Source organism: Gobio gobio, assembly GCF_949357685.1.
Source record: "Gobio gobio genome assembly, chromosome: 6".
Lineage (NCBI taxonomy): Eukaryota > Metazoa > Chordata > Actinopteri > Cypriniformes > Gobionidae > Gobio > Gobio gobio.
The window spans coordinates 15,912,522-15,939,415 of NC_137102.1; the positions used below are offsets into that span (position 1 = coordinate 15,912,522).

The 26,894-nt window shown below is 39.1% G+C and overlaps 1 protein-coding gene across 1 annotated transcript in view; it reads left to right on the forward strand.

Annotated features, from left to right (window-relative positions):
• Window positions 1–18,292: 18,292 nt before the first annotated feature.
• The window catches only part of dpydb (dihydropyrimidine dehydrogenase b), a 194,473-nt gene continuing 185,871 nt past the window's right edge, over window positions 18,293–26,894 (forward strand). Inside the window, exon 1 of the mRNA XM_079818480.1 lies at window positions 18,293–18,468. Coding sequence (XP_079674606.1) covers window positions 18,430–18,468 — 39 coding nt within the window. The 5' untranslated portion in view covers window positions 18,293–18,429. The remainder of the gene's footprint in view (window positions 18,469–26,894) is intronic.

The following is a 26,894-nucleotide window of genomic DNA, read 5'->3' on the forward strand; positions in this document are numbered from 1 at the left end:
CTTACAGCCACATACTCACTCTCAGCCTGTCCCTCTCTCTCCCACTCTTGCTTTCCCTCCCACTCTCTCTGTAACTCCTTCGCTCCTCTCATCCTCCTGTGACTTAGTTTGCTGTGCGCAACAACTGGCAGACCTCTCTCCTCTTCTCCGGCGAGGTGGCAAGCATATCCTCAGGCAGGGAGGGATTCGACTCCCTCAGGGGACCCTGCACATTTGGGCACATGGTCTTACGGTGACGACGGATCCGCGGCACAACAACCTGAAGGAACGGAGGCACGGCAGCCTCAGCCTCAGCCTCAGCCTTCCCCGTCACTGCCGGCTCAAGGCAGCGGACGAATGGGCGGCTTTGTGCTCAGCGGGTGCCGCTCTGTAGAGATCTCTAGGGTAAGCCTGCTTCAGTGGAGTAAGGATTTGTGCCTGTTTTTTTTTTTCTTTTTCTTTTTCTGCCACTACTTTGCCTTTTGTTCCTTTTGTGACTCGTCACAATATCATGGGGGAAAGAAAGATTTGTTGCCATGGGTATTGTGTGAGCTGATTGTCACTGTGCTGCAGATTTGTGTAATCGCGCTACTATCGGGGCGGTGGATATTTTTCTGCTGGATTTGTCAACTGTGTTTGCCGTATTAACATATTCATGGGATTCCGGCTCCTTCAATTAAATGGCAATCACTGGCAGGCAGCAGGAGCCCTGTGTCAGTGAGCCTCTGTAATGATGTGTGAGTGGAATGAAGAGGAGCTTCACGAGAGAGAAAAAAAGAAAAGCTTTTTTGTCCCCCCCTTGTCCACGTTTTGTCTTCCCTTTTCTTTCGTTTGTCCTCTCTTTGTCCACCTCACGTCATGTTTCGTTGTTTTGTTGTTCTCAAAAGCCCCAAAATGGAGGGAAAAGTCACAAAAGGATTGGGACAGTCACTCTGACTTCTCGTTCGTGCACCTGCTGCAGGAAAACGCTTCTGGAGATGAGACCGAAGACTATGTCTTTTTGCTATTTAATTGCGCCTGGCCAGAGGAAGATGTTGTACCATGGGAACCTGGCTGTATGCATGCATGCTTCGGGGGCACGGGAGGGTGGTCTTTTAGCTTTGACAGGGCTGTCCAAACAAGATAAGAAGAGAGTTTGTTTTTTTGACAAGCTCGTTGTGCTGAACCAGCTGCTGTCACAATGTCTCCAATGTGTTGTTTCTCTACTACGCGTCTTGTTTGGTGTGAATTGTGAGCGAAATGTTGTAAGCATCAGTGGATGGGTGTGTCTGAGTGTTTCGAGCATGTTAAGATAGCCACGGTCCATGTTTACGCCATGTTTTTGAATGTATTATGTCGTGTTGGCTTTACACTCCAAGTGTCATGGTGAATCACCATTGTTTAGTGTTCATTTTCGTAATATTTTGCATTTAGATGCTTTTTTACCGATGGCCTGTGAGAAATGTTTGATGAAAGCTGTTGTAAACACACACTTCTCACATTCACATCCTCAATGATACCCAGCACAGAGAATCTTCGTATTTTCTCTTTGTTCGTGTTAATTTGTTGTTCCACGTGAGTCGGAAGTGTGTATGAATGAATTCCACAGAGCTGGAAAAATACATGTTCTGATGTCCATCTTTTCCCTCTTCCATTTGGGAGCTGCTGCACCCCTCAGAAAATGAAAGCCATAATAACAGTCATTGTTCCCCGTTTCTGACAGCCATCATTGCATTCCCTTTTTTCCCCCAAACGATCTGTAATTTGCTTCCCGCTGCTAATGGATTTTCTGTATGACTCCTCTTTCTCTCTCTCTCTCTCTTGCTCCCTCCCTGTATGTGTGTGATGAGCATGTGAGACTTTGAAGGTTTGACTGTTAATGTGGTGTGCAATAGCGACGTTAAACCTATAGTGGAGAATATATCAACTTTTGTTTAATCCCTACCTTTTTAACATCATTCCCAGATTTGGCCTGGATGTTTGAGAGTGCTTCCGCCCCCAGAGGCCGGGCTGGACCGAGGACAGGACGTGAGGTCCGTGAGCACCCTCTCCCAGGTAAGATGATCCCCCTCACCATCTGTCTCTCCACATAACTAGTTAAACCCAGGAAGGGAAGCATTTTTTACATGCAATACCCTCCCTCTCCTGCTACAAATGCAAAGTGTGTTCATTTCTGTCTGCAGATGCAACCTTTGACGGGGGCCTTGGCTTGTGGTAAAGGGCATCTTCAATCAATTCCCCTAGAGAGAAAACTCTGCTTTGGCCTATGCCACTGTGGATGGCTGAAAGTCAGGCGAAGCCCCCTTTTTCTAAGGCTCTCTTCGGTGACGGGTATTCTTGGGTGGATAATACGGCTCTCGTTGTTATTGCTTAAGAATACGCGTAGTTGAGGAGAGTCATTGTCGACTGTCTTCGGGGAGATAACCTCCACTGGTCCCAAAAACCTTCTGGCTTTGCACTGTGGCGGTTCATGTAGCAACTAGACAGCTAATCATTTTCACTGTGATTTGTTTGATTTCTGCAACAGGAGACAGACAGCTTTTGCTCTCAGTGTAGTGTCTCCACCTACATTGGCAAACCGCCGCTTTGTGTGTTATCCAACGAGCGGCATTTTGCATTTCACACAATTTGTTTGTTTTTTTTTTCCTCTGAGTGTGCGTGCGAAGGGAGGTTCATGGGGAACGGCGTTTATTTTTGCTCTCTTCGGGGAGTGTTTAAGTGTACACATGCCTACTTGCCTGGCTGATAGGAATGCATTTACTGCTCTTTATTGTTAGTCCTGAGCACCAGCGGGAGCCCCGGACTGCATGGGGTGTTCACACAGATTGATTTTGAGATGGCATTAGTCGTACAGTTTTCGCCATTCAGCTGACAGCGATGGGAAGCAAAATGTCCACTGAATCTAAACAGGCTTTGCTATGAAAGGGGAGGGGCTTCAAGTCTAATTACAAAACACAGCTAAGTAGAAACAGCATAACAGATTACATCGTGTCTGCTGGGCTCATAGCATCAGCTGGTTCATTTTGAATGTAGCACAGTTTCTTAAGACAAAAACAGATTGAATATCTTTTTTTCTCCTAGATAGACACACATACACATAATGTTCTTTTCCAAACCACTAATTACTTTTTAATGATGCACTCAAATGTCTGAGTTAGCTTGTGCTGGTGAAAGCCAATGAGGCCTGTGCCGTATAAAGATGGTCAGTGTTTGTTAAAGCAGCCATATCTATATCTCAGATCTTATCATAGGAATATGTCGTTTGTATAATATTTAACCAGCTTTAATATAGCTGAATGCATTTAAGATGAACGTGAAATCTATTTTTAATGGCTTGTTTTTAAAAACAACAGCAATTTTAGAATGTTTTTATCTATGAATAATATTGTGTGGGTTCATATTTAATTGATATACAGAACATTTGATTTTAAATGTATAGCTTGCTTCATTCATTCTCTGCTGTACGAAGGCCTGGAAGACATAGAGGCAAAATGCAAATTGCTGCTACTCTGTTTTAGTCATATTAGGCACAGTTTGTGAAAATAACTAGAGGCTTATTAGAAATGCTCATGAAAAGTCCCCAGCCCCAGAAACAAAACATATTACTTATGTAAACTAGTGCTGTATTACTAATATTGTGCATATCACAGGGTTGAAATGTGAATGAACTACTTCCATACTCGGGGTATATTATATTATATTCTTTATTGTCATGATTGTAATGTCATTCTTTGTTAGTGATGCACATGCAACGTTTTTTTTTTCTTCTTTTTTCTCAGTGTAATTGTGTTTCACACAAAATGAACATTCATTTAGTGATTTTACTCAACATTGAATGTGCCTTTATTATTAAGCCATGGCAAATGTTGTATCCAATGACAATATGAAGCCCTAAATAAACTCTCTATAAACAGTTCGGAACATTGTTATGTATTTGTCATGGCTTGAGTGAGTTTACTCTGCCTTCCCCCTGTTTCCTCTCTCTGTGCTAATAGCTTTCATACACCTGTATCCGTGCAGGTGTTTTCCTCTTTATGATTACCTCTCCCACCCACAGAGCTAATTTCAGCCTTGGAAAAAAGAGAAAAAAACACTAAATAACCCATGGAAATTTCACTAGTTTTCCTAAATAACGACTTTTTCTGGTGCTCTCTCTTTCTCTTGTGTAGACTGCCACATTAGTGGAGCTGTTTAAGTATTGTGTTGCAGGAAAGCATTTCAAATCCATTTGAACTTGAGACATTTATCATGATGCATTCCCCTCTTATGCTGCTATCAACAACAGCCAGGTACCCTCTGTCTCACTATAATGACACTTTAAAAAACTAATCTATTTTGGGGTGTTTGTGACACACACCCTTAGTGAGAAAACTGGATCAAGCGCTCCATTTTACCAGTGTTTTGGAGAGAAAAGAATGTGCTATGGGGGACAAAAAAACCTGTTAAAATGCAACTCTTTGAGCAGAATGCATCTTACAACCTATCTATATTTTTACGAGATGTATTGCCCACTTGGTACTTGTGCTGGCAAATGCAATTGTTAGAAATAAGCTGACAGAGATTTGAATGCCACATGCTATGCAGAATTCTGTGTAGGCAAACGTGATCTAGACTAAACAGACATTAGCCCACACTCCAAAGACTCTGCATACTTGGCTGAGCTTGAAGCTGCGCTATCAGCTCACCCATATGATACGAGAATGCTGTTCATGTGTGCATGTCCCTGATGAAAAACCCAGCATAAACCATCATGAATTCCTTGTTGGTCCAGGCAGGTTTTTGAGTAAGAGCTGGTATAGTGGTTGTCTCAAGCAAATCTGAGCTGGTGTAGCTGGTCCACCAGCACTCCTGCTTCCCATGCTGGGAGCCAGCAACCAGCATCCCATGCTATAGACCCAACATACAAAACATACCTTATGCTGATTTTTCAGGAAGGGTAAGCGTGCGCTATGTTTTTATCGCTTTTAAAGGCAGAGATACTGGATACCTTGGGTGGTGCCATCCCCGAACTTCTCTTTGGGAGACCCTTGGCTTTTAGCCACGTATAAGAGGGGTCGACAGAACAGCCGTAGTTCTAGTTAAAGGTTCAAAAAAGGCGAAACCATCTGAAGTTGAAGGGAGGTCTTGTGATTGTTTGCTCAAGGCTATTAGTGCAACGAATGCGTTGTGGCGACTGAAAGCTCTCAATGAGGCCATTGCAGGCCTCATAGTCAAGTGGCTGCACTTAAAACATTTGAATACTCTGAAAGGGCTTCGAAATTGTTTCGCCCATCTCTATCTCTCTGTCTTCGCTTCGCTTGCTCTCCCTTCCCCCTCCCTCTTCGCTCTCGTATAAGCTCTGACCTTTGGATACATAATCATCTCCTGGGGGCTGCACGCAGAGCCTTTGTTTACTCCATCATCAGGACCACCTTCAGACAAGACCCCCCTTCCTCCCGCAGCCCTCCTCTTCCCTCTCCATGCAGGTCATATCTTTAATTATTCTGTGATAATTAGTCCAGCAGGGCATTTTCATCTGCATTGATATATGTGCGGTTCAGGGAAGGACGCTCGCTTTGTGAGTTTAAGAGCACGCGGTGGTGATCGGTATGCACACCATCTGCCCTCCAATTGCCTTCGACAATTTCGCTGAGGAATAAATGGAGGCCTATCGGCACAAAACAAAATAAGCAAATCAATTATCTGCACCGCCGCAGCTCTTTTACCGAGCACTACGCATTTCGCATGTAGCGTGGGCTCTCCACGAGAAACAATCTGTCGGGTCCTCGCTTAACTGATGCGAGATCGACTCGAATGTTTTTTATTTTAAAACACAGCACAACATTCGCTTTTTGGAAGTTCACGCACTTATTTGCTAATTAATTAGCCATGCGTCCAAGTCGTCACAGCTGGTTTAACCGTGTAATGTCAGGGCAAATTACAATTGAGACGTTTTTCTGAGGTAGATTTTGAGCACTCTGTGCCTGATAAGTCAAAGTGTGAAATAAAACCGACTCGGAGAGGCAGTTCAGTCAGCCAGCTTTGTTTCATCCTCGGAAAAGATTGACACCGACGGGAATTCCAGATCAACAGTTGCCAGTTTTGTGTGCTTAGAGCTGACACATTGACACACATAGCAGTGCATCTCTCTGTTAAACAAATGGCTCGTTGAGCCGCGGCTGACTCTGAGATCAAATAAAAGCTTGCCTAAATCCTCTCAAGGAGGACAAACTCTGTTTCTGTCAGCAAGACGAGCGACTGTTGTATTCGCTGCTAATCAACTTTCACACTTCAAGCTCACTTCAAGAGCTAAGCGTGCAGCATGCGCCCGAGCCGATCCATCGCCCCGAAAAACCTCAAGAGCACGTGTGTTGCTATCACAACAATTTCAGGCTGGGGTCTGGCCAGCTGTTGTGGGTCCAGATGTGCACGCCTTGCTCTTTTCTCACTTGTGCTTTATCACTCTGACTGCCAGCGAAGAAAGTTTCACAGATTGGTGTCGAACAGAACGCTTCGGCTTGGCCTGTGCGTAGATCAGTTTTCATGATACATCTAACTCTCGCAGGATTGGCCAGAACCCTGCAGAGAGAGTCTGTGCTGCTACAGCCATCTGGCATGCATTGGGTCAGCGATGCCTCCCTGCCCTCTGTTTTGGCCTCTATCTCAATCCTGCCCAGAGTTGTTTAACAGATATTTACTGTCTGCTTGCCAATTGCTCATCTTCATCATTTTTTCCCTCTGTGCTAAATAACAGGTTAGGACTGCTGGTTGTGCTCGGAAGACTCTGCATGGTTTGAGATTTAGCTAATTTGTCATTTAGCCGACGGTTCTTTCCACAAGGATGTACAGAGCACTTAATACAGTCCCATTGGAGCAGCCAGGGGTTAAGTGTTTCGCTCAAAGGTGCAATAGTGTTTTTTTTATTTATTTTATGGAGTCTATGCAGGATTTGGACAGTAGCATTTGGATTAAAAGCTTCTGCTTAATGAACAGATGTATTGTAAAAGTACAAATAGTAAAGCTTTTAGTTTAGTTTTCAGTACTTTTCAGTAGTGAGGTAGTAGCATGGCTAGTTTTTAAATCATGTAGTTTGTCCGGCAAAATCATGTATTTCCTGTCAGATTCATCAGTGGTAAAAAGTGGTACGAATATCCTTGTTTGAGTACAGACATGCTACTAAATTATTAGTCAAGTAAAAGTACACTGATAAATAAGCACCTTTTGTATTACTAAAGTAATATACTTGAAAAACGGTAACAATTTTGAAAAGAATAATGCATTATTAATGCAATATTAACACTCTAGTTACTACTGTTAACTAACTAGAAACTCTGATTAATGAATTAATAAGTAATAGTGCTTAGTCGAATGTGGTAGCTCACTATTAGCTAATCAATAAGTACTTTTTTTTTTCAAACCTCCCTGAGGACTAATAAGAACTACTATACAGATTCATAATTAATGTGAATAATGTGTAATGTATAATTAATTCTAAAGTGAAGGTCATGGTAACCCACTAGTAATGACTCAATTATTACTAAATCCTTCAGAAGGAACTACTAATTATTTGGAACGGTATTCTAAAGTGAATATCATGATAACTCCGTAAGATTGACTGAAGTCTTTGTAAGCTTTTGGGTTTTTTGTAAGGTTTGGGATAGTAAGTGCTTCTGATGGATTTGGTAACACTTGAGTCATTATTAGTGGGTTACCATGGCCTTCACTTTAGAATGCTGATCTAAATAAGTAGTAGCTCCTTTAGAAGGATGTCATTACTATCCGAAACTTACAAAACCCTCAAAAGTTTACAATGACTTCAGACAATCTTATGGAGTTATCATGATGTTAACTTTAGAATAGTTTCAAATAATTAGTAGTTCCTTCTGAAGGATTTGAGTCATTACTAGTGGGTTACCGTGATCTTAACTTTGTCATTAATTATACATTATGCATTATTCACATTAATTATAAACATGCATATAGTTCTTAGTAGTCTTCATGGGTGGGGCCAGAGGACCACCCCCAAAATGTAATTGGCCACCCCAAGTGCCCCCTACTCCACCAGAGTCAGAATGTAATATGTTTTTGGACTTGCCAGTATTAATTCTTTACTAGTAATATAGGCGGTTTTCTTAAACAAACCTAATATTTTACAGTGCTTTGATTTATTTATATTTAATTTTATGCATGCAAGTGGCCACTGCACTTATTTCCCATTTGTTGTGGTTGTAGAGCGCCTCCGCACTGAGGAGGAACCACTCTACTGTGACGTGTGTTGTTATCGGAGTATATAGTGGGCGCAAATGGACGACGAAGTGCGGTGGTTGGTTGGTTTCTCTGCACTAAAGCTTATAAAAAATAATTTACGAACAACAACAAACTAAAACGAAGCCTATTTAAACATTCAGCAGCCAGAAGACGCGAATGAGAAATTGCGTGCGCCGTGAAAAGATTGTGTGTGTGCCCTCATCAGAAGCGTGCAAACCCGCATCTCAGATAGTTCTCTTTCAAGTCTTGCGCTTAATGGACAAATTCACACAAAAATTGTCAACATGACCGTCTTGAGTATCCTAGCAAACATAATATTCATGCTGTCTGTGTTTTTAATGTTAATCAAACAACACAAGACAAGGAAATCACTCACTGCTCTAGATTGATTGTCTGCTGTAACTTTAATAAGGAACAATCTTTAATTTATACAGTCAAATATGCAATGTTATTTTACATTTGATTACTGATATTCAATTTCTGTACCTGAAAACTAATGTTAGACCTACCAGAAAAACCTGAAAAGCACTGATTATTTAATAAGTATATTTGCTCTATTGTATTTATTTGTGCTGTTGCATAGTTAGATTATTTGTTCTTATTTTCTTTATTTTTATTTGACAGTAGTTCTTTTTTCCCTGAATATAGCACATACAAACTGAACCATGAGTAATTTGAACCCCTAGTAAATATGTACATAATAAATATATATTACAGGCCCCCACTAATTATTCAAGAAATAAGATCATTCAATAAAGGTAACCTCTTTTGCTTCATATTTTTGTTGGCTCGAATGCATACTCTACATGTTTTACCATTTATGAACTATCATGTACTGTATGTGCCCTATACCATCACCATTCATATCAATGCAACCAATAAATAAATTACTACCAGAGTACAACATTTTAATTATAAATAATAATAATAATAATAATTCTTCATGGAGCTAGTCACTTAATTTTGCTCTCAAAATGCACCATATTTATGCATTTAAATATAAAATGAACAAAATTTTCTTCCGGGGAGCACCCCCTATGTCTACCCCAAAAAATAAATAATCCTGTGATATATTTATAATGTAATAAAAATATGAATAAACACTTTTACAGCTTCTTGCTGAGCTCAAAAGCCACTTTCTGCTGTTGTCAATTAAGTTGCTCTTGTTGCCTGGGCTGATGTTTTGCCATTCGCCTTTGAGATCTACAAAATGATCTTGTTTACTCATTTTGAATTCCTTTTAACACAGAATAATATGTTTTGTTATCAATAATATACAGTATTATTACCTCCAGTGTAGGGCTTTTTATACTGGTTCACTGTTCACATGTATTTAAATGTGCCACCCCTCTCTGAATCCCCCCCACAAAACATTTTCTAGACCCGCCCCTGGTAGTCTTAAGTAGGTATGAAAATAATAGGAGTTTCTGATTAGCTAATAGTGAACTACTACATTCAGCTGAGCGCTTGCTAATTTGTAAATCAGAGTTTCTTGTTAGTTAATAGTAGTTACTTGAATGCTAATAAAAAAAACCTAGCAATGTTTGTAAGTGACACATTCTTTTGAGTCGATTTCTTTCAATTTCAGTCCACCAACGCACTGAATCAGCAGCTTCTAAATTAGGAAAGTAGCTTGCCCAACACTGAGATTTGAGCATACTTTTATAACTTTTTCAAGTCTTTTAACCAATAAGCAACACCATATGTAACACGTCACATCAGTTCATTAATATTTCCATCGCAGCAGATATTTCATATCACTTCTAGACTTTATAGTGCAACGTATCATGCTGCTCCTTGTCACATATACTTAAGCTGTTGCTGATGGAAACCTGCAAGACCTCCAGTGAGTACGGGGATGAAGTGGAGAGGACTGCAAGGGCTGACGCTTTTCTTGTTAAAGTAACCCAGAGGTCAGCCACAACCCGATCCTTCCAATCCAGTTAGAGCTGCCGGCAAAGCTGTCCAACACCTTGCTTTTTCTCAGTGCCCCCAAATCCTTGACTGGCAGTCAAAACAGCCCTGAGCAGAATCAGAGGTGTAGTTGACCGCCTCTCGTCTGCGCTTTGCAAACCATCCCTTCAAGTCGCCTCTAATCCTTTGCTAGCCCGGCTGGCCGCGGCACCTTTAATCCCGATGCTTTCTGACAGAACTGAGCCCAGGCCTGAAGTTGAGGCTCTGCTTGCTTGAGAGAAATAAGGTGATGGTGAGAAGCATTTCAGAGCTCAGCCAAAGTCTGGGCGCATCCGATGACAAACAGACAAGGCCCGGATCTGCCTTATGGCTGACACTTAGTGAGCCTGAACCTGCTCTGTTATCACTCAACACGCTTTTCTCTGCAGTCTTCCATCAGTGTCAGATGGAGGAAAGCAGAGATGACAACAAATAGTAGCTTCTAACCTCTGATGTTTAAAGAGATACGACTGGTTAAAAATAGAACGTTTGAACACAGGCTCTTAAGTTAAGAAAAACGTTGTTATTTGCTTTCAGCAGGTCTCCTTTTTAGGTGACAATTTCATACACCGCAATGAATTTAGCTGTATTTTTGTCTAGTTTTCCAATTCAATTATCCAAACATTATTAAAAAAAAAGTTAATTTTCCTGGAGACTGTGAGATAAGAGAGAAAATATGTCTTACTATATTATAGTTCTTTAAAAAAAGCAAAAAATTGCCAATAGGGAATGAAAAATAATCTTAATTCAAGATATATTATCTGAAAACTTTAATTTGTTTTAAGGATATTTACATTCCTTACCGTTCAAAAGTGTTTCTTTTATTAATATTTTTGTTCAGCAAAGCAAGGATTTACAGTGTTCCACAAAATTCTATTTCAAATAAATGCTGTTCTTTTGAACTTTTTATTCATCAAAGAATCTTGAAAAAAAAAACGTATCATGGTTTCTACACAAATATTAAGCAGCTGGTTTCAACACCGAGTGCATTGAGTGGTTCAAAATGTTTTTTGAGCAGCAAATCCGCAGGGTTTCTGAAAAATCATGTGACACTGAAGACTGGAGTAGTGATGCTGAAAATTCAGCTTAGATATCACAGGAAAATGTTGTATATTGGATCAATTAGAACAGTTATTTTTAAATTATTTTCAGTCATGACAACCTAGGAGTGGATTATTGCAACCAGCATTCACTGGCATGGTGAGCAGGGCAATCGCATGCAGGCATACTTTTGGTTGGCTGATGCCACAGCGTTGGAAGAACCAATCAGTGCTCAGTTAGAGTTTCAGTCTGAACTATGTATATATCATATTTCACAATATTGCAGTTTTTACTGTATTTTTGATCAAATAAATGCAGCCTTGATGAGCATGATAAACAATTTTACTGTATTTTACACAATGGTATAGTGGTTTTAATTAAGTTTAAGGTTTTCTTTTTTTGCTGTGTGATTTTTGCAAAATCCACAGATTAGATGTTGACCGGTTGTACACAATCTCGGTTGTCCGTGAATTGTGAGGAGACCGAACCGACTGTCTGTGTTTTCAAATGATGTTCTTTTTCATGTTTCCACCAAAGAAGTGCTGCTGGATTCAGACCTCTGTGGAACACTGAAAGGAAAATGAAAGCCTGTAAATGTTTAATGCTCCACCAAAAACAGAGAATAGGAAGTTAATATAAAATGTCATGCATTTCGAACCTCGACGTTTCATTCGATCTGAATTTTCACAGACCTGTCATTTATATGAATTACTGTATCAATTAATTGAAATGACTGGGAAGCTGTGTGGTTCCTCCTGGAACAATATTGCAGTATATTTCTCTGTTGTTTCATCATCAGAAATAGTTATGGTTTCCAATATTCTTTTTGTTCTGGATGCCGGCCAAGTTCTACACAGGCAGTGTTGCCAGACGGCAGGCATTTTCAATCCAGAATGCTAAGACCTACTGTGGTTGGCAGAGAAGCTTGACATTTGTTAATGCTTTGTCCTAATCCACGGAAGACATAAATGTAGAACAAAGAAATTCAACAAAAGTGAATAGGAATTCTCTAATTTCTCTGTAAAGAATGCAGGAACTCTTGAGTGTGCAGGTGGAGCGAAGGAAGGAAGGAAGGAAGAAAAATCTCCTAAAATCATGGCAACAAAAGTCCAGACTGAAAACTGATGAAAGAGCTGTAATTTTCCATGCAAGCTGCAAATAGGACATTTCCTCATATTACTCTTTTCAGAAACATCAAATGTTTTTTTTTTTGTAACAAACATTATTTACAGAGGTTTTCTGCAGAGCCCAACAAGAAAAAACGAAAGGAAAAGTGTGAAAAAAAAGAGAAAGTGAACCAAGGCCTTTTTTTTTTTCTTCTCTTCCCTGTCGCTGCCACTGTCACAGGAGGTAGCCTGTTAAACGCAGGAAACCGTTTGGTGTGTTTCTCTCTCTCTGACTGCCACACAACGCTGTTTGTCGTTCCCTTTTGAACCGTTGCCTACCGGATCAAAGCATGCATGAAAGTGTGCAGGTTAGTTAAAACCAGAGATGTGTTGAACCACATTCCATATGCACACACACACACACACAGCTCAGTCACTAAGGATAGCTCCACTCTGATGATGAAGCAATGTGCTTGCAAATGAAAGGCACCTATTGATGCTGAAGAAATCACAGGTATTTTTGAACCCCAGGAAAAAAGTGTCTTAAATGTTATGATAATTGATAGACCTTATTATTGATAGACAGATTAATCGGCTGCTATTTGGCCATTTTGAGATTATCTGTCAAATGAATTGGCTGTTAACACTTCCAAAATCCACTGACGGTCTTGCCAATGAATTAATAGACATCAAGACAAATAGTTTAAATGATTTTTGGGTACATTTTGAATAAATATTTTGTATTTTAATTATTTTGCTATCACTGTATTTTATATACACTATAGTTCAAAACTTTAGGGTGGGTAAGATTTCTTTTAATGGTTTTTGAAAGAAGTCGCTTATGCATTTATTTAATGAAAAATACAGTAAAAACTCTTTGTTTAATATTATGCGGTATTATTGCAGTTTAAAATGCTGTTTTCTATTTTAATATTTTGAAATCTAATTTATTTCTCTGATGGCAAAGCTGAATTTTCAGTGTCTTCAGTGTCACATAATCCTTCAGAACTCAGAATCATCGATTTAAGATACATTTCGGTAACGCTTTACATTAAGGTTCCCTTTGTAAAGAGTTCATAAAGGTTTTTTAAATGACTAATAACCCATTTACAAATGCATTATAAATTGATGATACGCAGTATAAAAATGACTAAAAAGGGTGACCTTAACGCAAAACCTGCCAAATAGTGAGCCATTTTAACTTGCATGTTATAAATGCTTAATAAATGAACTTATTCACACTTATTTAACTCAAAACCAGATTCCTGATTTATTTCATGACGAAGCAAAAATAGGCTATCATAGTGAGACTGAAGGGTGATGAACTTGTGGTTTTCTCATTAATATCTCAATGACTGCCACTTTTCTTCAAATGTTCCTTACCAAAAGTTACTTGCATGATATTCCACAAAAAGCTCAATATGCCTATCAACTTCTTGTTTATCAAGATGAAATTATCAAACGTTATTTTGGAGAGAAGAGAAAAACGAGCACAATAACTTGATGAGAAATTACTAATGAATATTTTAATTCCAATGTTAGTTATTTGTGAACCTTAGTGTAAACACGTGAACCATTTATTAATGTGTTACAAACATTAATAACCTGTGAAAGTGAACCTTAATGTTAAGTGAACACCTGTGAATCATGCAACTCATTAATAAATGGTTCACGTGTTCACTTTACATTAAGGTTCACTTTCACAGGTAATTAATGTTTGTAACTCATTAATAAATGGTTCACGTGTTCACTTTACATTAAGGTTCGCTTTCACAGGTTATTAATGTTTGTAACTCATTAATAAATGGTTCACGTGTTCACTTTACATTAAGGCTCGCTTTCACAGGTTATTAATGTTTGTAACTCATTAATAAATGGTTCACGTGTTCACTTTACATTAAGGTTCGCTTTCACAGGTTATTAATGTTTGTAACTCATTAATAAATGGTTCACGTGTTCACTTTACATTAAGGCTCGCTTTCACAGGTTATTAATGTTTGTAACTCATTAATAAATGGTTCACGTATTCACTTTACATTAAGGTTCACTTTCACAGGTAATTAATGTTTGTAACTCATTAATAAATGGTTCACGTGTTCACTTTACATTAAAGGGTTAGTTCACCCAAAAATGAAAATTCTGTCATTAATTACTCACCCTCATGTCGTTGGACACCCGTAAGACCTCCGTTCATATTCGGAACACAAATTAAGATATTTTAGTTGAAAGCTGATGGCTGAGAAAGGCTTCAGACAGGCCTCCATTGGCATTCAGTACATTGACACTTCCAAGATCCATGAAAGGCACTTAAAACGTCGTTACAAAGTCTATCTCACCACAGTGGCTCTACAATAATCATACAATGCGACGACAATAGTTTTTGTGCGCAAAAAAAAATCAAAATAACACCTTTATCCAACTTGTTCTTGTCTTCCGTGTGCGCCTCCACGACGCATGCGCGAGAATATGACGTAGCGCCGGTGTTCAGAAATCGATGAAATACACACTTAAGCCCCATTTTGAGCACTACGCCGAGACCTAAAGCACGATCAATGTAGAATCCAACAGCTTAGACACGCGCGTCTTCCTCTGCTCGTAAACAAATCGCTTCTGGGTCATCTGTCCGAACGCCGGATCTGCGTCATATTCTCGCGCATGCGTCGTGGAGGCGCACACGGAAGACAAGAACAAGTTGGATAAAGGTGTTATTTTGATTTTTTTTTCACACAAAAACTATTGTCGTCGCATTGTATGATTATTGTAGAGCCACTGTGGTGAGATAGACTTTGTAACGACGTTTTAAGTGCCTTTCATGGATCTTGGAAGTGTCAATGTACTGAATGCCAATGGAGGCCTGTGTGAAGCCTTTCTCAGCCATCAGCTTTCAACTAAAATATCTTCATTTGTGTTCCGAATATGAACGGAGGTCTTACGGGTGTCCAACGACATGAGGGTGAGTAATTAATGACAGAATTTTCATTTTTGGGTGAACTAACCCTTTAAGGTTCACTTTCATAGGTTATTAATGTTTGTAACTCATTATTAAATAGAGTTTAATAACGGCGAATATAAGCATTTATAACGTGAGTTAAAAAGGTATTGCAATAAAGTCACCCTTTTTATTCATGCAGTTATAACTGCTTATCAACAATTTATAATGCACCTTTATGAACCCTTTACAAAGGGAACCTTAATTTAAAGTGTTACCAACATTTCTTGCTATTATCAATGTTGAAAACAGTTGTGCTGATTAATATTTTTGTGGAAACCATGATACATTTTTTCAGGATTTTTTGATTAATAGAAAGTTCAAAAGGACAGAATGTATCTGAAGTAGAAATATTTTTGTAATACTATAAATGTTCTTGCTGAATAAGTATTATAAATCTTACTGACCCCAAACTTTTGAAGAATATATAAATAAAACATGCACACAAATAAACATAATATAGGCAATATATATTATATTTTCACAATTTACTGCATATTTTAAACAAAATGTGTCGTTTAATGTTTAGTGAATAGGTCATCCTAAACATTAGTATCTGTATAGCAGCCATCAAACAACTCATCTATAGTTTGATGTAACAGCAGAAGTCCTTTTTGTTCACCATATGATAACTCTTCAAAACTGGCTGTTAAATATACAGCCGGCTGTTCTGTTTTACAGCAGGGCAGTGAAACATCCCATACTGACAACAGCCCCGTTCACAAACGACTAATCAAGCCGTCTTCCTTCGCTTTGAAAATGAAAGGACACTTATCTGATGTCAGGTTTGTTACTGCCCAAGGACTGAGATCATTTCTCTTTCAGCACACAAATACTGGGTGACGAGAATCAATCAAACGCTGATTCACCGAATTGGCCAACACGGAGGAGAGGAAAAATTCACGGGAGCCAAGTGTGTCATCTGTTGCCAGAGTCTGTCTGTGCGCGCGATGACAATGCTGTGCTGGATTCTGGTCCGTGAGTAGCCTGTGCTAGAACACTGGGTCTGCTGTGCTACTACAGCTGCTTGATTATAATGATATTCTGACCCCTGCTGATTCTAGAGGATCCACAATCCCTCTGATCACTAAGTTGCCTCAGGCTTATCAGCTCTCAGCATGAGGAGGCTGCTGTCCCGAACATAAATATTAGATTTGAAAAATATAGGGCGAATATGAACCTAAGCCAGAGCAGATACTCGGTTTTGTTTTTACGATTATTTCTGTGTTGCTCTTTGTATTGTAACATTGAAATGAAAGATTCGTGCTGAAAATTGCATTCAAAGTGCACTAAACGCTGTTCTGGTACTGTGATTATAATGAGTGGCAAAAATAATTGTCTTGAGAGAATGACTAACACTGTGTTGAATGATTATAATGAGTGACAAAAATAAATGTCTTGCCAATAAGCACAACATTTCGTTGAAGGCTACAAAAAACACTTGAGGTGCAGACACGCAGCACACATGCACACACATACACAGACCCGGAGGCGCACACACACACACACAACCACCGAGGAGCTCAGCTCAGCTCCAGAGTTGCAGATTTGAAAAATAAAGCTCCTCAGCAGTCGGCAGGTGTTTGAACATCAAGCCCTGCTCACGTTTGGCCTGCTGTGTTGGGTTGGAGAGAAACCCGCTCTGACTGCAAAGACGAGAGATGCAAGCAGGCAGGAGGAATAAACACTAGTGAATGGAAGGTGAAGTGACCTATTTCTACATGTGATGGCAGAGGTGTCTACACGAAAACAGGAAAACAAAGCTTCTTGTCTTGAGGCTGAAGGGAATTACAAGTCATTCTGTATGTTCGTTCTCTCGCATATAAATATCAGAACGATGCTACGATGAAAAATACATCTGTTGAAAATATGTACGCTTTATAATAAAGCAGAAATCTGTAAATGGCTTTCTGTGATGATTTACTGTGCTCTGTAGATGTATGAACATGAGGTGGATCCCAACTATTTTCATTTTAATTAATTTTTGTTTACCAGCATTTCCATAGGCCTATTTGTTTAAATCTGTGTTTAAAAAAATGCCTCAACTATAACAAAATGAGAGTAGCCTACTATACTTGAATATTGCATAATACCACAGCTCAGAGACACGGTCACTTGGAGTCATCAGACTTTGAACCTCATGGTTTACTGAGCAAAAAAAGAGGGGGAGGGGCCAGTGACATAGATTGGATAAGCCACTCCCCTTACTGTGATACTGGCTCAAAACATTTAACCCCTCATTGCACTATGAAACAGGCTGAATTAAACTTCCAAACGCCAAGAGTTATTCATCTTTGACTGTATAAGGTATTTTCAGATGTATTATCTGACCCAAGCCACATGAAAAAGTAAAATTATATGAAATTATGACAATTTCAGATTCGTTATGAAAAATGGCAATATCACAAATGTGTATCATGTAGAATTTTAAAACATTATGTCAGTATACTGGTCTGTTGACTATATATTTAAATATGTATGTTAACTTTATAATTGTTCATTAAATGAATAGTCCTTAACAGCTAACATAAAATAATAATAAAAAAAATGAATTCATAAAAAAGTACAAATGTATACATGAAAATATACAAACTATGCATAATTGATCCATTATTTTACATATACAGGATAGATAGATAGATAGATAGATAGATAGATAGATAGATAGATAGATAGATAGATAGATAGATAGATAGATAGATAGATAGATAGATAGATAGATAGATAGATAGATAGATAGATAGATAGATAGATCACCGTGTGCACGTGCAGCCGAGCTTTAGCCTACCTTCAATGTAAACTTTGACCCTTTAAACTTCGTCTGTAGACGGAATGAACCATTTCACACAGAACTACTAACATTTCGCCTGTTCGTGTCAATTAAAACAAATAAATGGGTTGAAAAGAGACAATAGACGGTTTAACAATAGCACTTTATCATGTCTGTGTCAAGACAAAAGGTTCACAGCTGCTGCTGATGTGAAGTGTGTGTGTGTGTGTGTGTGTGTTCGATGACATAATGGGCTAGTCGCGTTCACTAAAGTTCTGAGCGCGTGCTTAGATCTACTAGTGTCAAACGCTCGCGCGTCGCTTAACAAGGGGAGAGATCGGATCATTTGCTGCAGATCGGACATAATGGCTACAATGTTGAGCAAAGAATTACCGGATATCGAGGTAAAGCGACACGCAGAGTGTTACTGAGCTTTGTAAATGTCGGTAAGACGTTTTTACACACTTTGTTGCTAGCTGGGCACGTGTCCATGTTTTAAAGTCAGGTAAGGTGATTTGTGAGGGAGACTGCGAGACAAAACTTTGAAAGTTGCACTGTTTGTGCAAAATACAGGTACATCGAGGAAGAATAATAATAAATAAAAACATTGGTCACTTGATTTGAATAAAATAAAAATATGCCTTTGTATGCACTTATAATAAACTACTTGTTGCATGTCTAATTTCAACCTAAAAATAAGGTTATTGCACCGCAGTATATTGATGATTATTATGGTACTATTATTATTAATAAAATATTATTATTAAAATATTGTTTATCGTTTTTTTTTTTTTTGCACATAATTTTCAGTTATGAGTTACATGGGAAAAACTACATATGAGGATTTTGGTCGCTAATCTTTAATACTTAGTCTCGAAGGACATTTATAACCCCCCCTGAATGTTTATTAAAAGGTGGAGATGAATAAAAGCTCACCTGAATAGTTTTTTAAAATATATATACATGGCCTTGTGTGCTGCTAGGAAGAGATTTCAGGACCTTGGACAGGGACCCACTCAGTAGTTGACATCACTGTAGCTGTTCAACACTGATGAAGCCGTAATTAGTAGCTTAATGAAAATGTACAGTTCCAATTTAAGGATAATTTCCTTCAGATAAACAAGTGTGCAGCCACATATGTCACACATTTTCTTCTGATGTGCAATGCACTTTAGAGACAACAAGCCTGTTGATTTGTGAGCAGTGCATGATGGCCTACATCGTATATAACATGGATTTTTTTCAAAGCAATTTTACAGACATTGACATGTCAGGAGCTTTTAATTCCTTTCTTTTTATATATAGAAACGACTATTAAATCATGTTTTGTTTCTATCAAGTGCACTTAAGCAAGCAGGTTGCTAATTTAGTGGTTAAATTAGTCTAGAAAAACAGAGGCATTAAATGTTTTTTTTTAAAGACTTCATGTCCCAGAATTAAAATCAATTAACTTAATCAAAACATAATTGAATGTTTTAATTTGTGCCTTTGAAATGGTGAAGTATTTTAATTTAGGCCCATCAGACCTTCCTCAACTTCAGTGTCTCAATCAGCTCCCTAGTTTCAAGCTTGTGAATCCGTATATCGTGTACACAAATCCGGGCACTGGCTCACTACACATTGGGACACTGATGATTACTCAATTTCCGGCGACATGACGACGTACATCGTCAACATACAATGTCATAATCAACAACAGGCAGGACCAATATTTTTGATATAATTTTTTATGCAGTTTAAAGGTGCAGTGTGTAGTATTTATGAGGACCTATCGACATAAATGCAATATAACATACATAACTATGTTTTCAGTGGTGTATAAAGACCTTACATAATGAGTCGTTATGTTTTTATTACCTTAGAATGAGCCATTTTTCGGGTCCCCTTACAGTGAAATTGCCATTTTGCTCTCTCCGACGACGACATTTGTGTCCTGTGTCGGACACCGTAGCTTCGAAAGGAAGGATTGAGCGGTGGGTGATTGCAATTCACAACCTCACCGCTAGATGTCGCTAAAATTTACACACTGCCTGCACCTTTAAACCATAGACTGTAAAAAAATATGGACGTAGTGTCGTCACCCATAGGTTTCTGAAGAGCCGTTTTGAAGCGTAAAGTAGGGTTGAGCTGGCAACGCGCCATCGCGCGTCACTCCCAGATAATAGAAAATGGACAAAGAGGCGGGACGTGGGTGGAGCTGAGGTGACGCGATGACTAACAGACAGCAGATAAATGGCTATCCAGCTGTCACTCAAAGTGGCCGCGCCCTTAATTATGCAGAACTTTCAGGCTTTATATAATGTAAACGAATGAGTTATAACCCCCCCCCTAAAAAATTAGCCCATATAGACCAAAACCACAATTTGTATCAGACTGTAAACATGTTTTTTTCTGCTGTAACGTTGGGCATTTTAACATGGAGCTCAATGAGATTCTGCTCCCTTCTGTCCCTAGCGGCCAGTCGATTGAATCACTTCCGCTTTGGCTTCAAAAGAAACTGCAGGAGGTTGCCGCGCTTGCTTTAAACACATTGTTCGGTTACATACTCTAATTACATTTCAGCCGAATATTAATTATAAGTGGAAACTAGATGTGTTTACTACCTGTCTAGCAATTTGTGTTTATGCTGACATATAATACAAAAAAAAAGGTTTGTCTTTTCTATCGTTTGTCATTTATATTTATTGAGTTGGCTCATGTGTTTTATGTTTTGTGCTTCAGAAATGTGATGTAATTTCCAGTAAGGGAGCATAGTGAGCAACGCTGCTCCCTGGTTTTTGTGGTGCATTGTGGGTTTTTTCAGGGAGCGAACGTTCCAGTGCACTGGATTGAGACAGCCCTTAAAATGGCCGACTCCCTGATCAGTGCCCTGACTCTACTGAACTAGGAAGCTGATTGAGATGCACCCTCTGCATTTCCAGTATTAGTTCCAGTTGTCCGTAGCATTTGCCATGTTTGATCTAGCATTAGCACATCTGATTTACATGAATCCTATCTGTTAGCGGTGAGCCGTCTTGGTATGCACATCACACGCCAGATGACATCTCTGCTCAGGTGAGATAAAGCTTTCTCTTTTAAGTTGAGCAGATATGGGCATTGACTTTCATAGAGAAAATAGAACTGTTACTGACGACTCTCATTAGCATTTCTATTCATGAGTGTTATGACTATGGCAACGTGACCTTGGCGTGCAGAGTGCACTTAAAACGTGCTCTAAACGACTCCTGTCTGCCACTGAAAATACCTCACTAAATGTCATAATAATGGCTGTCCATGGGGCAATTAAATTGGCCATTCATTTTGGCAGTGCTGTCAGACGTCTCATTTTAATATCCTGCTTTTCCGAGAGCGCTAAACGTGTGCCTTTGTGTGTGCTCACGGATTCATTAAAAAATCCTCCGGGATGGCCATCAGTGTTCGTTAAAAACCAGATTAATGTGGCCGCTTACACAAAGGGCTACGGCTTTTTATGGAAGGCCCCGAACCACGACAATGACCACTTCCTGATAACGAGTCAAGTACCGTGATAGAAAATTGTCGACTTAAAAGCCAAAATTGCAATATGAACGTAATGAAAGCCCCATTAGCTGACAGACATCCATATCATGGATGTCAAAGTCAGATGCTGTACCTGCTGGAGCTTTTATCCGTGCCTAAAAAAAGAAGTCCTTCTCAAGTTCAGGAGGAAATTTGAGAATATTTATAATCCAGTAATGGTCTGCGATTACATGCGGTGCTTACCAAGACGTTGACCTCATGACATATGCTACTGGTGTAAGTGCTTATATAAATGGTTACATAGTAGAGGGTTAAACGGATCGTAGCCCCATGGTTCGGCACGCATGTGATTCATGGATTAATTGCAAAGTTTAACCGTCACAGATTGAAAGTTTATCATTTGCACGTGTTTTGTCCATAGACTGTAAAAAAATATGGACGTAGTGTCCGTGACGTCACCGTTCTGGACGTTCTAAAGAGCAGTTTTGAAGCCTCAAAGTCGGCCGTTGCCATCTTGTCAGCGTGTCATCCTGCTCTCCTCCCGGATAGCAGAAAATGGGCGGGATCCACCTGTCACTCAAAGTGGCCACGCCCTTAATTATGCAGAACTTTAAGGCTTTAAATATTGTAAATGAATGAGTTATAAAAAAATTCACCCCCCTCACAGTTGTCATGTAGGGCAAAAATAGCTGTGAAGACCAAAACCACAATTTGTACCAGGCTGTAAACATGTTTTTTTCTGCCGTAAAGTTCAACATTATCCGTCTGCAATACCGGAGGCTGCACTTTCCGGACCGTATTTCTAGGACCCTATTTTTTTGTGACAGCGCCACCTACCGAATCGGAGAACCGCAATCCCAGGAACGCATTTCCAGGACTCTAGTTTTGGAGATCCGAAACAAGTGCCACCAAGGCAGTATTTAACCCATTTTTTTAAAGGTTTATTACACCCAAATACTGCTTTCTTTATAGCAATTCAATCTGGTTTCTGCGAATGTTGAGTAATTATTGGGTCCAAGTTGCATAATTTAATAACTCATCAAGTAAAATAAGCAAGGAATGGTATAGCCTTTTCAGTCAATCACATTTTCAAGTACAGAGGGAATACACAAGGATGACTCTGGGGGTAGATTTAAGATTGTGTACATTTTATAAAATAATATATTGCAACTGTTGAATTTGAACACAAATTTGTTAATGACGTGAACCACATAGGAAGAACTTCACGGACAACGTCTTCACTGACTCCTAAGAGAGAGAAAGATAGAGAAGTGAATGAAATAAGGAACATTGAGTTGAACTTGTTTAACTCTCTAATTTTTCATTTCAAGATCTTAGTCACCACAGAGCACACACATATACAATAGAAAATTATATCTATCTTCATACCAAATAATGTTCATATTACTGTTATTGCATACTGTTCAAAGATTTGGGTGAACAGGTTCTTGAAACATTCATGTCAATAAAGCGCGTCTAAACCGAGAAAAACAAAATAATAGAGAGAGATGCAAGAAATCCGAATAGTTTCTACAATAATATGACTTTTCCTGTCCTTTAAATATTTAAAGCACACATTGTGATATGCAGCAGCACTGCCTACCAACTGGATGCTCTCCCCTCTTTTCAACAAGTTCATTTTATATAAATAAATAGACATAAATTAGGGCTAATTCTAGGACTTGACCAATTAATTCATCTTTTGTTATACTTCTGCCTGCCCTGAGCTGTGTCCTTGAAAGCACTTCATATAGAGTGCAGTACACAGTACATGACACAATCTAACACGTGGTATTTTAACAGTCAATTATTATGATGGCCTCTGTTATGCCTGACTATAAAAACGTCATATGTCTCAATCAACATTATAAAATCATGCCAAAATGAAGAGACGTACTCATAACATGTCATGTATTGTGTGGTAACGTTAAACAGGCTGACTGTGAGCATGTGACAGCTAAAACATTACGATTATTTTAACTTCTAGTAACTAACAAGCTTTCACAACGAACGTAATACAGTTGTCTTAAGACACAATTGTGCTGTCATTAAGTCAACACAAGCTTTCATGCAAGTTTAGTTAAACGAATGTGCTAACAATTAATTTACAGCACTATCTAATATACGTATGATAGCTATGCATTCAAGACTATTTAGCAAATCACGATCACTTTGGCTACGTTAACTTTCCAATGAAATGCATCACGATTGTTTTTAATGTTAAAATAAAAACTAAATTCACATGTGATACTCACAATCTGATCGTCATCCATCTTTGCTGGCCCTCTAATTCGCTAGGTGGCGTTGTCAATAAAAACCTAGGGTCCTAGAAATGCGGTCCTAGAACTGCGGGGAGATGCTACTCGTAAAGTTGGGCATTTGAACATGGGGCTCAATTAGATTCTGCTCCCTTTTGGAGCCTGTCCCTAGCGGCCAGTCGATGAATTGCAGTTTAAGTCACTTCCGTATTGGCTTCAAGAGAAACTGGGGGAGGTTGCCGCTTCGTTTTGTCTTGCCAACTTACACATTCAAATGATTTTAAACCATTGCATCACAAGAAGAGGCAAAAGAGAACACAATTCGCTACTCGTGCACTGTTAACTGTGCTCACAGCCACACACAAATGAAGCAGAGGCACAGACACAGAATCAATTGACCTATCGGTAAGCCCCCCCCCCCCCCCCCCCCCCTTACTTACTGTTGCTAACTCGGACAAACAAACAGAGTTCCTAACTGTCTTACAATGACAGCTGTCAGTGTGAAAACCTTATCCCAAGATGTTTTTGGACTCAGAATGTAGCGGACCCCGTCCGAATGATGGCCAAACTTAACTGATGGTTTATGAAGTTTATTACATCGTTTTTCACTCCAAAAAAATCACCGTAAGAGTTGAACAAACAAAGCAGAAGTGCGCTTTAACGTCTCATTCCCAAACTCTCTCTCGCCATTGCATTATCATTAACATACATAGCAAATTATACAAAAACACTCATACAACTACTAACACTAAACAAACGTCTACAGACTGTGTGCCTTTTCGGGGGTGCTAATAAACTGTAAACTTTGTATCTGAAAACAACTCCTATAAACTGCTAGCTCTCCCTTTCACTACCCATATACTATAATACCCATCAAAATAGAAGTCCTCCTTAGTACCTCAAACTAGCCTGGATGCCAGCCGAACTTAGCCCCGCCCACAACATTTTTACTCGGGCAGTTCGGTCTGGACTTGCTCAATAGAGAAGTAATTATGCCCGAACAGAAGCTGTTCGGACCAATGAAATTGTCAGGGCAGGCTTTAGACGATGATGGACAGATGAGAATAACGTAATCATCCACGTCATCAAAGAGCGCCTGGGTTGAATTTGTTCTAATCCTAAACGGAGAATATATGCATTCACCTTTACTATTTCTCTCAGAAATGATGATCGTGTTGGTAAGTACTCTGTGTCTCCTTAAATCTTTTTTTACAACACCGGCAAAGTTCGTTTACACTCATCTTTTTCTTGTAACGCTAGGCTACTTATTCCAGCGTGCGTGCAGACAGGGTTGCCAAGTTTTACAACAAAACCCGCCCAATTGCTAACGTTCCTCAAAACTAGCCAAAAACAAGCCCAAAAGCTTTCTCCGGGAAAAAAAGGCATTTGGGGGGTAAAATATGTGTTATTTTGGAAGGACTGCCTGCTAAAATTCGCATTCCTGGGTCTGTATATCACATTATTGGGGTCGCTTCAACCCGTGGACTTGGCAACACAGTGCAGTTGAGTTCTGTTGACATTTGACTACTAACGTTATGCGTCGCTCGGTCGCTCCGTTGCTCTGATTGGTTGTAGGTCTATCCAATTGAGGTCTTTCCTGGTTCGGTTGAAACACGCCCCATAATCACAGCCCAACGGAGCGGTCTCAGACTCATATTCTGACTAGAATTGAGTATGACGACGTCAGGCTAACCTCAAACATATCTAAATATAAAAAATATATACAAAAACAAATAGTTTTTTGTTTATGTTACATGACGTGAGAACAGTTCGTTATTTTGGTTTGTATGTTAGCAGGGACTCAGTAGCTTTAATTGTAACTTAATGAGAGCATGACTACCAGAAAATCCTCTCAGAACACCTGGAATCAGTGTTAAAGTACCCCAGGCACATCGTTTTACCATTTTTGTAGCATAAACACTATCAAACCGATGAGAGCTTCGGATTTTCCAATGTATCTCTATGGCGCTGAAAGTTAAAGATGTCCGAATCCCGGTCCCAGCGCAACTGATACTCAACTGCCATTGGCTCATCTGCATTCGAGGGGCGGGGCTTACTGATAGATAAATTCCTCTTTCACATCCTCTTGCGCTTGAATGGACACATACACCAAGGCTGTGTAACCATGTCTTAGACATTGGTAGGGACCAATGTTTTTTATTTTATTTTTTTGGGCGGGTTATTGGTTTATTTCAAGGAATTAAAATTATTAACAGTTAAGCCCCGCCTTCTTTGATTTGATTGGCCATCTCACTCATTCTGATAGTGACGAGCGTTTATAGGCCGCTGAGGCAGACCAACCTAAAAAAAATTACATTTTACTTTTGTCATCCTAGCAACAAACCGAGTGGTGTGTAATGGAGTACAGCAGAGCAGCATCAAGAACATCAAATATTGGGGGGGACAATTTGGCCATTTATAATTATTCGTGTGGACTTGTCCCCCTCAATGTCTATGGTGGTTACGACCCTGACATACACACAAAATTGTCAAAATATCAGTCTCGGCAAGTATTCTCGTAAGCGCAGTCGGTTATGTCTTAAGTGAACGTCAGTAGTTGAGAACGAATCGGATGTGTATCATTATATTGGATCAGTGCATTCAGCCTTAAAGTGACAGCAGTCTTTAAATACCTGCTGCTGTCTATGTCATCTATGATCTGTCTATGATCAAATGTTAATCAAACAACAAAGCACTGCTTTAACGGTAACACTTTAGTATGGGGAACACATATTGACTATTTAGTACAACTTTTGCCTCAATAAAATCCTAATTTACTACTTATTAATAGTTTGTAAGGTATTTGTTGTAGTGTTTTAATTTAGGTATTGGTAGGATTAAGGATGTAGAATAAGGTCTTGCAGAATAAGGCATTAATATGTGCTTTATAAATACTAATAAACAGCCAGTATCCTACTAATATGCATACTAATAAACAACTAGTTAATAGCAAGAATTGAACCCTAAAATAAAGTGTTACCGCTTTAACAAAGATAAATCTATATTTAATTTATACAGTGAATACTATAGTGTTCCATTTATGCCTGATTACTACATTTCTGTACCTGAATACT